General features: G+C 26.8%; 1 protein-coding gene across 1 annotated transcript; it reads right to left on the minus strand.

The window, feature by feature from the left end:
• Nucleotides 1–4913: 4913 nt before the first annotated feature.
• Nucleotides 4914–8922, minus strand: LOC112599031. The gene is made up of 3 exons (XM_025345735.1): nt 8734–8922; nt 6355–6583; nt 4914–5363 (listed from the first exon to the last, which is right to left on the minus strand). The coding sequence occupies exons 1-3, from the start codon at nt 8869–8871 to the stop codon at nt 4993–4995; spliced, it is 738 nt and encodes a 245-aa protein (XP_025201520.1). The 5' UTR covers nt 8872–8922; the 3' UTR covers nt 4914–4992.
• Between the last annotated feature and the right edge of the window lie 4874 nt (nt 8923–13796).

Raw genomic sequence — 13796 nt, forward strand, 5'->3', positions numbered from 1 at the left:
AGGTCCTGTATAGGTAGAGGTTTATTTTTCCTAGGGCACCACAAACTCCAGCGCCGTCACTGTATTTACTATTTACTAATTTTATATTTTTTCGTTAAATTAAATAATTTGATACGACTTCAAGTATCTACTGCCCTATATTATATACCCAGTGTTTTCACATGTATTAATTTATTATTGATAAATTATTTGAAAGGTAAAATAATTATGTTCATTTCCTTCCCATTTTATTTTTGACATAATTTGTAAAAAAATATTTATCATAAAGATGTGCATTTTATTTGATGGCTTATTAAATAATTTTACTGATAAAATTCTATAAACATTGATTCTAAATTGATTTGCGCCCCAGAAATTTTGTCACGATTTCCATAGTTAACATGGTTTTTAAATTTCCAAATAAATTTCAGAATTTTATATTATTGTTCTATTTATATATTCATATATACATACATATAAAATAAAACATAAATTGTTAACTATGTAAGGTATATAATATAGGATACTATATAAAGGAGCTATTTAAAAAAAATGATACAACTCATACAAAATATACCTACGAATAGAAATCTTTTATTAAAAAAATATAAATAATAATAATAATCATAAATCAAAAATATTAAAAATAACAGTTTATTCGATTGTTATAAATTACCATCTAATTCTGTACACTGCATAGCGTCGCCTGTGAAAAATTAATTGTCACTTCTTAAACTTCGTTAGTAGGACGCTATAATAATTGTATGTATTGTCTTTGTCTTTCAAACATATAACATAATAAATTCGCGATCAAAAGAACCTATTATGTGTTGTTAGATTTAGTATCTAAAATATTACAAAATGCTCATATACAGCACAAAAATTAAAATATCGAGAAAAATCTAATACTTAATCACTGATAGTTTTCTAACTTTTAACTTTGATAATAATTCACTCTAATATCAAAGATAACATAATACGTAATGGATTCTACTGAACGCAAATATGCTATGTTGAATGTTTTGATGGAGACAACACAAACGGATGGTGTCCTCTCAAATGGGTCTGCACGTGACTTGTTTTGCTTAAAAACATGTCTTATAAGTAAAATTATCATGACTCTCAAAGTGATTCAATTTTAATAATTTTTGTTTTTTTTGGGTAAGAAATGTCTCTAACAGGGCGTATGGATTTCTTGCTACCCGTTCAAAGGATTTTAATTTTGTATGTAGTAAATATATTTATTAACCATAGTCGATCTTGCACGGCACCGTCCATGACAAATTAAATAATACTAGTAGATTTATCTTGTTTTAAACTTTGTTAAAAGTAAACTAAAGATGTTTTTTACACAGTCATATATATATTTTTGACCTAACTGAATGTTATCATATCTCCCACTTCAAAAAAGTTACACCATTGGTTACACGTTATCATTATCATTGACGTGTTCGTGTATGTATCATTATTTTATTACATTATCTTATTGTTTCCTCCCGCAATATAGTTATTATCGGTCACGACAATGAATACAACAACGTACGCGCGTGTGTGAAAAAAATCACGACGTGTGCAGCAATATAGTATCCATATAATATAATAATAATAATAATAATAATACGTAATATAATATATGCGCAGCATCGGGTGTACCGTAGTATTAAATATTCTGACTTCACGTCGATCGACTGAGAGCTGTGCGCATACGATCGTTTTTCTTTTTCCCTTATTAATTAATTAACGTATCCGGCAACGGAACGGATACGAGTACGATGAATGATGATAATAATAATATTATACACAACACCGAAAATAATAATAATAACACGCAGTCAGGTAACGATATAATTATGATCGTCGTTATAATAATAATAATAATAATTCTAAAATAGTGTACCTATGTAAAAGTACAAAAAAAAAAAAAAAAATAAAACGTTTATAATTATTGCAAGTTCGCCTTCTCTCTCACACCGGTGGCGGCGATATTAATAATGTTCGTATGATGATAAATAATAATATAACAATATATAATACATAGGTATGTATTTCTATGCTATACGTACATATATGGTGATCGCATACGTTATTATATTGTTATTAGGTGCGTGGAGTAGTTATACGTAGAACGTGGACTCGTGCGTAACGCACCTCTCTTCGAGTATAATAATAATATATAGGTACCTGCACATATCGATGATCAAATGGACCGCTTCTAAACTTCGTCTAGCCTCGGCCGAGTCGTCTCGATCGTTCCACACCGCCGCCGCTAATGTCACAGTTCTAGTCCTGAGCACAGAGCATACCTATATTAAATTAAATATTATATTATAAGCACCGCCGAATTATACGTAAATATTTTGTATACCTATATTTATATTGAAATCTTTAAATTCCGAACACTTGATCGTTGAAATATTGTCCGCTATTCGGAGGTGTTAGCTGTTCAGAGCTGATATTACTTATATAGTTATATATATAATATAGACTGGGTGGCCGCTGTATATGTTTTTTCCCGTCAATTATACTTTTTACAGCTATGGTTTCCTTTTTAATTTGATTTTTGCAGACCGTTTACCGTACGCTGCTGCATTGGGTTAGATACGTTTAATTATCACGTACCTAAGCCGGGTGATCATTTATTGTAGTATTACACTCGTTACATCCAAAAACTTAAAAACTTTTCTACAATATTTTTCTAAAACAAATAATAAAATTTTACTATTTTTTATTGTTATACGTATTTTTTAAATATTAAAGTTTTTAATAATAACATTTATTTTTAATTCCTTATTCCAAAGTAGAATATTAATTGGAGTAATTCGATATACTTAAAGTTTAGACGAGTGGAGTGAAGTGATACAGCAGAGACATCCCGCAAAATGTTCTCTACAGTTATGAATGTTTTATTACTATGTTAAATGATCATTCAATATAACTAATAAGTAATAACAATACTGTTATAAACTTCGAAGGAATTAGTATACAATTTTTTTTATTTTTCTCCGTCGAATTAAAGATGGAAGAAATCGTGTAAGATAGGGGTAGAAGAGTTATCGGTTATAGGGACATTACATAATATAGGCATTGAAATGTAACGCATAGTATATACGTTCGTGCGTGTGAGTGTAAATCTGACGTGTAATGACAAAACGAAAGGGATAATAAGCAGGATTAATGTGATTTCGGCAATGGACTCGCGGGCCGGTTCCCACGTGTCTCCGTCGGCCGTCTACGCAGCGGGTCGGTTGGCGGATGAGCGACGGGTGTTTGGAGAGGGGGTGCGGGGAGCGAGGGAAAGCACCTTGGGCAGGAGGGGCGGTCAGTCTGCATTCCATCGGGCAGGTCGGCCCCGTGACCTACTTATTATCTTCTTCTCAAATATCTATGTATATATGTATATATATATATATATATATTATATACTTGTAGTTGTACATAAGTACCTGTAGCAACAGCAGCAGCAGCTATATAATGTATACCCGCGCGCGCGCATTATACGCGCTCCGGGCTTATCGCCTCCCCTCTGTGTATTTTTATTTCTCTGTGGCACACACACACTCATAAGTCATCGTCGTAAATGGAACCCTGTTTTATGGGAACTGGATAGAATTTTATAAATTTATAATATGTATGTGTGTGAGTGTGTGTAAGTGAGTGTGTACGCGAGCCGCCACTCAGTGGTGTCGGAAGCGAAAGGAAGCCACCGCCGACAGGGGCTAACCGAATAACTACTTCCTCCTCTTCCTCCTATCGTGTGGTGTGCTCGTGTATGTATAACAACACGCCATTTGCGTACGAAAAAATGTTATGGAAAGTAAAAAAAAAAAAAAACCTAGTATTAATGATCCATTGATACTATTATACGAACACACACACGCTTGTCGGGACCACACGTACTATATATGTATTGTATATAAACAGGTAGGTACAAGTATATAAGTTTATAACACGCACTGGTTTAGTTCATTTTACGCGTACGTTATTAGCATGCCATTGATTAGCGTTATGTGTATTATATATAAAATATAATGTGTGCAGATCAAACAAACGAGATCGCTGCGCGCATTCGTGGTCCTCGCCTCCTCGGCATAAAATAATTACTATCATTATATTGTGTAGGTAAATCCGTCGTTTTTTTGATAAAATCATCGACCAGATTTCTCATTCTTCTATCATTTTATATAATATTATTATCTGTGTATTTTGATCAGAAATTCCGAAAAAAAATCATTTCACTACATTATTATATTATTGACTTTAAACAATATGATATTATATCGTAATAGTTTATATTCTGTATAATATGCGATTACAAATAATACAATTATAAGTAAGTCAAGATATTCAGTTGTAAAAAATAAAAGCTCAAGCAACTGTTTTATTTGTTGAGATTATATTTGTAATAACATTTTTTTATTGTTTGTATTGCTGTGACAAGAGTCCATTGTTATTAAACGCGAATAAACTTAAAGTATATATTATTAAATTTTAATATTCAAATAGTGCATGCTTTTGTATAATGTTTCAAACGGTCTAATTATTTTCATTACATTAAAAAACGCACGTCATAAATAATTCAAATTTTTGAGCTAGCAAGTGAAAACTAAAAGTAATAATGTGTTTGCATTTGAAAGAATGTATAATTGCACGTTGAGGTTAGCCTAACCTATATACCTACCTACCTACTTCATTAATAAAATATGCAACTATACTTATTATACAGCAGTATATTACTGAGGCCGTAAAAAATATTCTGTCGCGGAGAAACGAAGAGTTTAAAAAGTATAAGTTTTCGACCTCTGTAAATTATAATATTGTTATTGTGCTGACAATGGTTAACTGTAAAAAAAAACTAACAAAAACGCAAGGTCTCAAATATAAATAAATAATATGCAAGTGTCTAGACATAAATAATTATGTATAATAATATTGATAACGTTTTATTTACAATTTAGTTTTATCAAAATATGTTAAAGTAAATCGGTACTAATGTTAACAATACAATATCAGTAATTATTGGTTATCGGTATTGATTTTGGTTTGCTGCTTATTGCCCCGGTCATTGTGCAACATAGGGTGCTTGAAAATGTTACTTACAGCCCCAGTCTGCTTGTCACTGGCTGCCACTGTTTTTGTACCATAGTACAACGGGATGACGGCAGGACTGCAATCGTCCTGAACCATAGGGAATGTGTACTCGAGCTGGACGCCGTACTTGGGCAATTTGTCGTGCACGTAACTAAGCACGTTTACAGGCACCGTCCTTTCCCTGGACAACAGGATGCTAGACAAGTACCGCGGGCTGGACGGTTTCTCAGCGCAGTGCAAAAGCACTGCCCACGTGTCCTTACAGTCTAGTACGAACGTATTGTAAACTCCTTCATCTATAAAATTACAAAATTGTCGTTTTTAAGTTAATTTTTCTCATCATGAAAACTTAATCCATCTACGATCGAATATATCAAAAATACTTTGACATAAATATGTATAGCAATATAATAATATATAATAGTATATTATTAAAATTCTTTATACTTAGCATATGAGTAGAAATGCAACGTAATTAAGATAATAATTGTTCTAAGAGAGCTTTAGTCATTACAAAATATAATTAAATACCTATACGTGATTTAACCTTTTAAATTTGAAGTAACATTTATTTAATGTGAATAGGTAATTAACAATTTATAGTGGATACGATACAATTTTACAATATTACATATTTAATTCTAATATAAAAGGATATAGATTATAAAGGAAATATATAACGGTTGCTTAATTAAGTATTTTTAGGTAATTTATGGTAGCTCGTATCTAATCTATAGGATATAAAAATCCGTATTAAAACACGTAGAATGAGGAAAAATAGCTAAGCGTACAGCTATAGTTAACCAGAGTTTTCAGTCCAAAAGCTTCAGAAATAAGATAATAATCATGAAGTGTTTAATATATTCCTTGAATGAGGCCAAACATTTTTAAAAATGTGTGATATATGTATTAAAGTTGATTTGAGGCAACAAGTAACAACTATATAACTTGCATATAGTTACATACAATTATGAATTAATAAAAACTCATTCTCATGATTATTGTTTTTTTTTTTACCACCGTTTTGATTAGAAATAATTAAAATAATTAATACACAAATATTTTTGTTCTCGGTACCTATTGTGTAATATAAAGTAAATTAATTATATATAACTTAGAGTTTCAACTAAATTTTGAATTTGCAAAGCTATGCAACTTATGACTAAGTAAAAGTAGTGTATATATACTATTATTATGTAACACTATAAAATGTTATAAACAGACGCACGTATTTTAAAATAAACTATTATAGTATTATATATTATGTGATATCATAACGTGCCATACACGGTGTTTCCATGTGAACCCAATGACCGGGAAATTCAAAGCTTGGTATATTCCATGTGATGTTGCCGGTCAACATTTCGTTGTCCGGGTCGTCCGCATAGCTGTACGTAAAGTCCATGGAAATCTCCGGCGTGTCCGGCGATAAATTGAACGTCGACCTCATGCATCTATAGATCTCTACCTCTTCTGAACTTGCGTAATACTCTATTACGTTCCATGCGCCTTTAATCTGTAAATCGCATTTTGTTTCACTTATATTATTATTATTAATTTATTATACATATTTCGTCATAACCTTTGCGATATATCGATGTAACGATGTTTATTTTCTCTATATTTTATACCACCTATACTACTCGTATATAGATAGACGTACAATAAAAAGCAATAGCCGTATCATAGATACCTACGCGAATGTATTAAAGGTAGTGTTTAAGAAATATTTTACAAAAAAAAAAGTGTAATTTTGATTTTTTTTTTTTTTTAGCGCAATTTTTAATGATAATAAATATTAATAATGCATTACGTGTTGTTATAGGCATATTTAAGTATATAGGTATATAATGCTACTATGATGTAAGTACTCTATATTTGTGTATAATATTGTGTTATTTAATTTTTTTGTATGTGTCTTATCAATGTAAAATATTTTAAATACTTTTATAATATTAAAGTAGGTAAAAAATCATTCGTGTCTTTAAGGTAGAAGATTTTTAGCCTTTGTATATATTTTTTACATAGTCACAAAATAGACCGATTAAATATAAATTAATTTCGTATTACGACAAATTTAAATCTATAATTTTATTTTGTTTATTTTCAGTATTTATTAATTAAAGGTTTTTGCCTTTTAAGACATATTTAGGTTTATTTTTGTTTTTTGAGGTATATTTTTTTATTTTTGGGCTTTTTGCTCATTATTTTTAATAATATTTATTATTAAAAAGATATTATTATATAATGTGAAGGCACTTGGTTATTGCCACGTGTACACAATCACATCACGTACAAAATTAAGTAAAAAAGCAATTAAATTCAACAATCGATCAATATAATTAAATATTATCTAATTAATATAAGTTAGTTTCATTTACATAACATTTTTATTTTTATTTTTTTTTAAATACCTAGTACGAAATTTATTTAATTTAGATAATTATATAGTCTAATTTTAAATAATACTTATTAATTATAATTTTTACAAAAAGTTAAGTAAAAATAAAATATTAAAATATTAAAATATTGAAATATTTTATGAAAAATTTCAAACACTCAATATAGGTAATAGTAACATGCTACTAACCAAAGTAGCGAAGTGCGTATAAGCATTTGCGAAAAAGAATGTCATTGACTAGGTATAATTTTAAGCGAAATTTAAGCTTCTTAGATTGAAATATCTAACAGTTCTTATGAGGGTATGACGTGTGTGTGTATGGTAAGGGTGGAGTACAACAATTAATTCGAAAATACTTTCTTATCTCTACATTGTTTTTCAATCAACATCGAATTAAATATATTGCAATTCTTATAAAAACTATATACTTATAAATAACTCACACGCATATTTTTTATTGCTATAATTATTATTTAAAACTAAAATTTATTTAAGTAGATTGAGAAAAAAATTATCAGAGGGTTGAAGTAAATATGTAATGGAATAATTATTTCCCACAGTCCTATTTCCACCCATGTGTACTATATGTATACGAAGATAACATTTGACTGCACACGTCATAATCAGTAACGGCTATATGAATATTTTAATATCGAATTACGTATTAAAATTATACAAAAAAAAAAAAAAACCGTTTAACACAAACATACATCAAATGTGTTATATATTTTGAATGCACGTACATATTATTATTACTATTATTATTAAATCGTACATTTGTATTAAATAATGGTCTAATACGCTTTTAAAATATATTACCTATTCGAATAATTGTATTCGATATTAACAGATTATGGTTGGTTCGTGACGCATATCAGCATATGCCTAATATTATTTTAATTAATTTAATTTAAACATTTCTTTTTAATTATTATTTTTTTTTTTTTACAAGTACGCAATTAATATTTCTAAAAAAATTAAATTGTGATTTAATATATTTTATTTCCCAATATCAAAAAGGTACTTTGCGTGCAGTAGTAATTGAAAGTTTTTTTTTTAATAACAGATATTCTTAATATTAAATTGATTTAATCTCAAATGAAACCACATGTGCGGAAACATTAAATATACATTATACTATATTAATATCTATTTTATTTTTCTACTACTTCTAGTACTTTATTTGGATATGTTTTGTTTTATATTATTACATTAATTATTAGTAGTAAATATGTATATATTATCATATATTATATAGTTCTTACTGCATCTAGATCACAATTACTCCTGGCCCTGACTTCTGGACACTTCTCGTCATTTTTCGACAGCTTATAACACGACGTCGAGTGGCTAAAACTGATAATAATACAAAATAAAGCTTTTACCACTTTAAAACACGCCATAATAATATAATAACAATAAATAAAATGCGCTTATTAAATTGTATAATTCGTGAATAAACTGGTTCAACAAAGAGGAACGTGTCGCTCTGGTGGTACATATATTTTATCAGTTATCTCCCGATATCCGGTATTAAAATGCATGTAATAATAGTAAATAATAACGTCGGGGTCGATAAAAACAAATATTTATCACTATGTCCACATAAAAATGTCGATATTTCGTGTAGGTAAGCGATCAAAGTTTCCAGTCGCATAGATTGTAATATGTCATAATTTTTCAACAACAGTTCTGATCATGTATAGTACACGTTGACCTAGTTTTTGCGGTGTCTTAAAATAAGAATTGGAAACGAACAGGATGAAATTAATGGTATTTGTCTATGAATATTATTGGTGTGTATGTGTGTGTTATTTTTTCGGGAGGCCTCTTTAAAAAAACTGGTTCTGCGTTGATCATTAATTGGAATACTCGTTTAGAGCATCTGGACGGCTGTGATTTTTTTTTTTTTACTTTAAGTTGATTCCAGCTCATTGATATCGTAGTCAGACAACGGTCAAACATCCATTAGTATTAATATCTTATTATTATTATTTAGTGTATTATTGATTTTAATTGACAGTAATGCACGCTGCATCCCCTAAAACCGGGATTCATGGCAAAAATAAAATAACATAAATCGAATATCGTAATATTATATACGATTAGGTACGAATATTTGATGTTAAGTTGAGCTGATTTAGACTCAAAGAAGAATCACAGTCAACGCGCCAGAGCACGCGCGCGCGCGCGCGTGTGTGTGTGTGTGCCTCGGAGAAAGCTCAGAAACATTTTAAATGAGTGTGTGTATATTTGTACCTACATGAAAAGTTTAATTGTATGAAGGTAGTCCCCAAATAATATATATATATATATATGTATAGTATAATGGACAACAGGTCAACAGAGAGATGTGGACAAGTAGTCGAATCAATATGAGATTATTACGGAATAATAAATGTAAAAATGATTATAATATAATAATAATATTATTGCAAAAACATTTTCATAGTTATATTAATTATTTTATATTTTTATTATCTTAGAAACATAATATACTGATCACTTCCGGAAATACGTTTTAATAATTTCAACCTCGTAATATTATTTAAGCGTCAATGTCACTTATTTTGTTATCTTTAAAATAACAATCAATTAAATGTTTCAATTTAAATATAATTTATGTCATATGATAAGTTATTTGAAATTTTTAACAACATCTAATACCTTAGCACTAAGATAACGGGGAAAATCAATGATTCTTAAATTCTAAGTATAATAACTATGTCGTTTTTTTTTTAAGAAACAAAGCCGATTAAGATATGAAAAATGTCTGTATAGGCATAAACATTCTATGTTATAAAAATCCACATTAAAAGGTACTTATGGACTATGATAATCAAAATATATTATCATTATCTTTATAATTATATAGATGCAAATGTGAAATTACATTAATTAGATAAGCATAAACTATGAATTTTTTATTCTGAAATAGGTTCCTATTAGATACATATCAATATCTACCTAATATTACGAGAATATCTAAAATAATATGTAATTAATAATAATTAAATTGTTAAATACTTAAGTTGTCTCATTCTATGTTTCAACAGGTTTTTAAAACTTTATTTCGAAAATTAAAAGTAACATTGTTTGTATATTGGCTTATAATTTGTTTACACAAAATGTAAATAATAATTCATACAATAAATTTTTTTTTTTGCAACTTGTCAAATTTAAAATCACGACATATACTTACATTCTATCAGTTCAACATCGACATACCAGATTAAGTTTTTAATATATATATTTATATATTATTTATACATTTGACTGTTAGTCAAGTTAAATTTAAAATTTTAATAGTACTTTAACTTAATATATTTTTCAATGTATAAAAATATAAAATTCAAACATTTTCGTAACACTAAGAAACATGCATTCATATTTTATCATAATATAATATACAACTATATAAGTGTCTCATTAATGAGTCCATTTGTACCTACTATTTTAAAAACCAATCAGTGTAATGTTTTGCTTCTACTATAACTTTTTAAAATGGAAACTATATAAACAATGAACTAAAAATAATTTCAATAAGAGTAATGCTTAAATGATAGTTTAAATAAATGTATTTCAGGAAAAAAATTTTACATTATTTTTATCAATTCAGTAACCTATTTTAGTGAACGTACTCTACAATATACATTTATTCATTAAAATATTAAATATTTTGGTAAAATTATTTTATTTTATTATTTAATTAACTAATACCCATAAAAAAACGAGCCCATAGAAAAATACAATCATAATATAAGATCTATGCTTACTAAACAATTCTTGGTATTTTTAATCATAAATAATAGTTCTTTTATATTTTAAGAAGAAACTATTAAAATATCAATAAAGAACTTTTTAAAAGTATTATACCAACTAAGTAATAAAAGTATAACATGACAATTTCTAAACATATTATTACGCAAAAAAAGTTGATTGAAAAAATAAATAAAGTGTTTTTCAATTATCTCCTACAATAAAATTAATATTTTTGTAGTTTTTCTAAACATATTAAATAAAAATAAAAACTACATAAAAAAAATAACAGCTATTCATTTATCGTAATACACTATTAATATATATATTAAATATACTAAATGTAAAAATATTTTTTTATTTGAGTTGCCTAGACGTATTTTAAGGGAAGTGGCCAAACTACTACAATTATGTCCCACTTTCTCAATGATTCTACTAAGGATGCAAGAATGTTCCGAGTAATTTGTCCTCTTTCTTTTTTACTAAAATTGTATTTAAACTAAATTGCATGTTAACAACAACTGTATTAAAATATTTTTTTAATAAAATCAGTTTAACTAATTATTGTATTTTACTAATGTGTTTCATAGTACTTCTTATTTTTAATTAAAATTATAGTATTGGTTGACGTATTGTAATTTATTAATTTTCAAATATAAAATATATTTTTGTTTATAATATGATGTTATTGATCTGAAATGTACCACTAGAATTCATAGTCGTTTTTGCAAAAAAAAAAAAAAAAACAAATAAATAAATAAATAAAAATAATATTTATTTTTATTATAGTATAAGGTTATTAAGAGTATTTAGGTATCAATAAAAATGTTCTTATAATATAACTACACATCACAATAATAATTATATTTATATAACTATTTGTAATTTAGAGAATATAATAATATAGATAAAAAAGTAAATAACTAATAATGTTAATTAAATTAAATATAACTACATGATACTATGATAGGTATAAAAAAAAATATAAAAAATATTCATACACATTTTGATTTATAATTTTACACGTAATTGTTAAGTAATGCTTAAAAGGTACCAAATTTGTTTAAGTTTCTTGTTTCATGAGCCTTATAAAAATAAAGTTAGAATTAAAAATAATAAAAATGTTATATTTATGGCATATTGGCATGGATAGTTTAGGTTAGATTTATGTGCGGTAAAAATTATAGTAAAATTAAATGAATTAATTAATATTGATTTTCATATAACATTGATTTACAAGGTACTGATAAGTTTAGTCTTTTATGAATTGTTTATCAATATAAGAATATTTAGTTTAACTAAAATTAATATTATTATAGTTTCTAACCAAAAATGATGTAAATATGACGTAAGTTCTATAGATTCATATGAAAAAAATGGTCCAGTTTTAAGTAAAAAATAATAGCCATACAAATTTAAAAACAATTGATGCAAACAATTTGATAAATTATAGTTTGCATTTAAATAGTTATTTTATTTAAAAGTTAAAAAAAATAATAAGACTAAAGTCTAGTAGGTACTTATAGGTATAAACGTGTTTTCTTAATATTATCTACAATAATTTTAAAATCACATTTTTTGACCTGGAGGTGGTCCACGATGTCTGAAATTCTAGACACACCCAAAAACACACTACAGCTGTAGTCATATTTTCATATATTTTATTATATATATATATATATATATATATATATAGTGTTATAAAAACACAATTCATCAAAGAATATTATTTTACTGTAAATATATTCTGAAAGCAGCCAACGAAGACGTATACAACGATGTTAAGACATGTTTATCGTATTATCATAGTTTACGGTTATAACTTAAATAGGCAACTCAAAACTTATTTTAGTTTATTATTAGTTATAACATACATTATTTAGGTATTTAATTTTAGACTCATTAAGTGTGTACCACTTACGTGCGGAAACAATGTATTAGCATTTTCATATAAATATAGAGTGTTTTTCCCTTAATTGTTTCTATTTTTTTTATTCATAAAATATACGTTGAGCCTAAAACTAATGACTAATAGAAATATTAAAATATTATAACTACCTACATTTTATTTTAAAACATTAAAATATTTTAAGGAAAAGTGAATTTTTTTTTAGTTCATCGCGATTATAGAATCATTCATAACATATATTTTTTATTCATGAATGTGGACCATAGGTAATAGTTATAATATAAACATAGGTATATAATAATATATACAGTGGCAACTGACATGATTATCGAAGATAAACAACTTTGTTTAGTTAATATTCTCTTTCTCGATTGATTTAAAATTATTTAAAATTTATATTTCCACAATATATTTCTCTAGATTTAAAAGAACATATTTTACATTGAAAAAATATAAAATATAAGATGATATACCTTTATACAGTTATTATTTATATTTTTATTTTCAGTTATAATTAAATCCCATTTAAAAACTATATATTTTAATTTTTTAGAAATTTTATTAAACTAATAAATAACATTTTTTTTCTGAAAATACTCCTACAACGCAGTGTTTTTCTAAGTATAAATATATTAATATAGCATGACAATTTTGTTGTTA

Source organism: Melanaphis sacchari, unplaced genomic scaffold (assembly GCF_002803265.2).
Source record: "Melanaphis sacchari strain LSU unplaced genomic scaffold, SCAv2.0 Contig4_pilon_pilon, whole genome shotgun sequence".
Lineage (NCBI taxonomy): Eukaryota > Metazoa > Arthropoda > Insecta > Hemiptera > Aphididae > Melanaphis > Melanaphis sacchari.

What these genes read in the sequence shown, in the direction of transcription:
- LOC112599031 (XM_025345735.1), bottom strand. Translation starts at nt 8,871, where the DNA reads ATGGCGTGTTTTAAAGTGGTAAAAGCTTTATTTTGTATTATTATCAGT. An exon ending in GTAATTGTGATCTAGATGCA is followed by an intron (nt 6,584 to 8,733) that starts GTAAGAACTATA and finishes TGCGATTTACAG; the next exon opens with ATTAAAGGCGCATGGAACGT. An exon ending in GGTTCACATGGAAACACCGT is followed by an intron (nt 5,364 to 6,354) that starts GTATGGCACGTT and finishes GTAATTTTATAG; the next exon opens with ATGAAGGAGTTTACAATACG.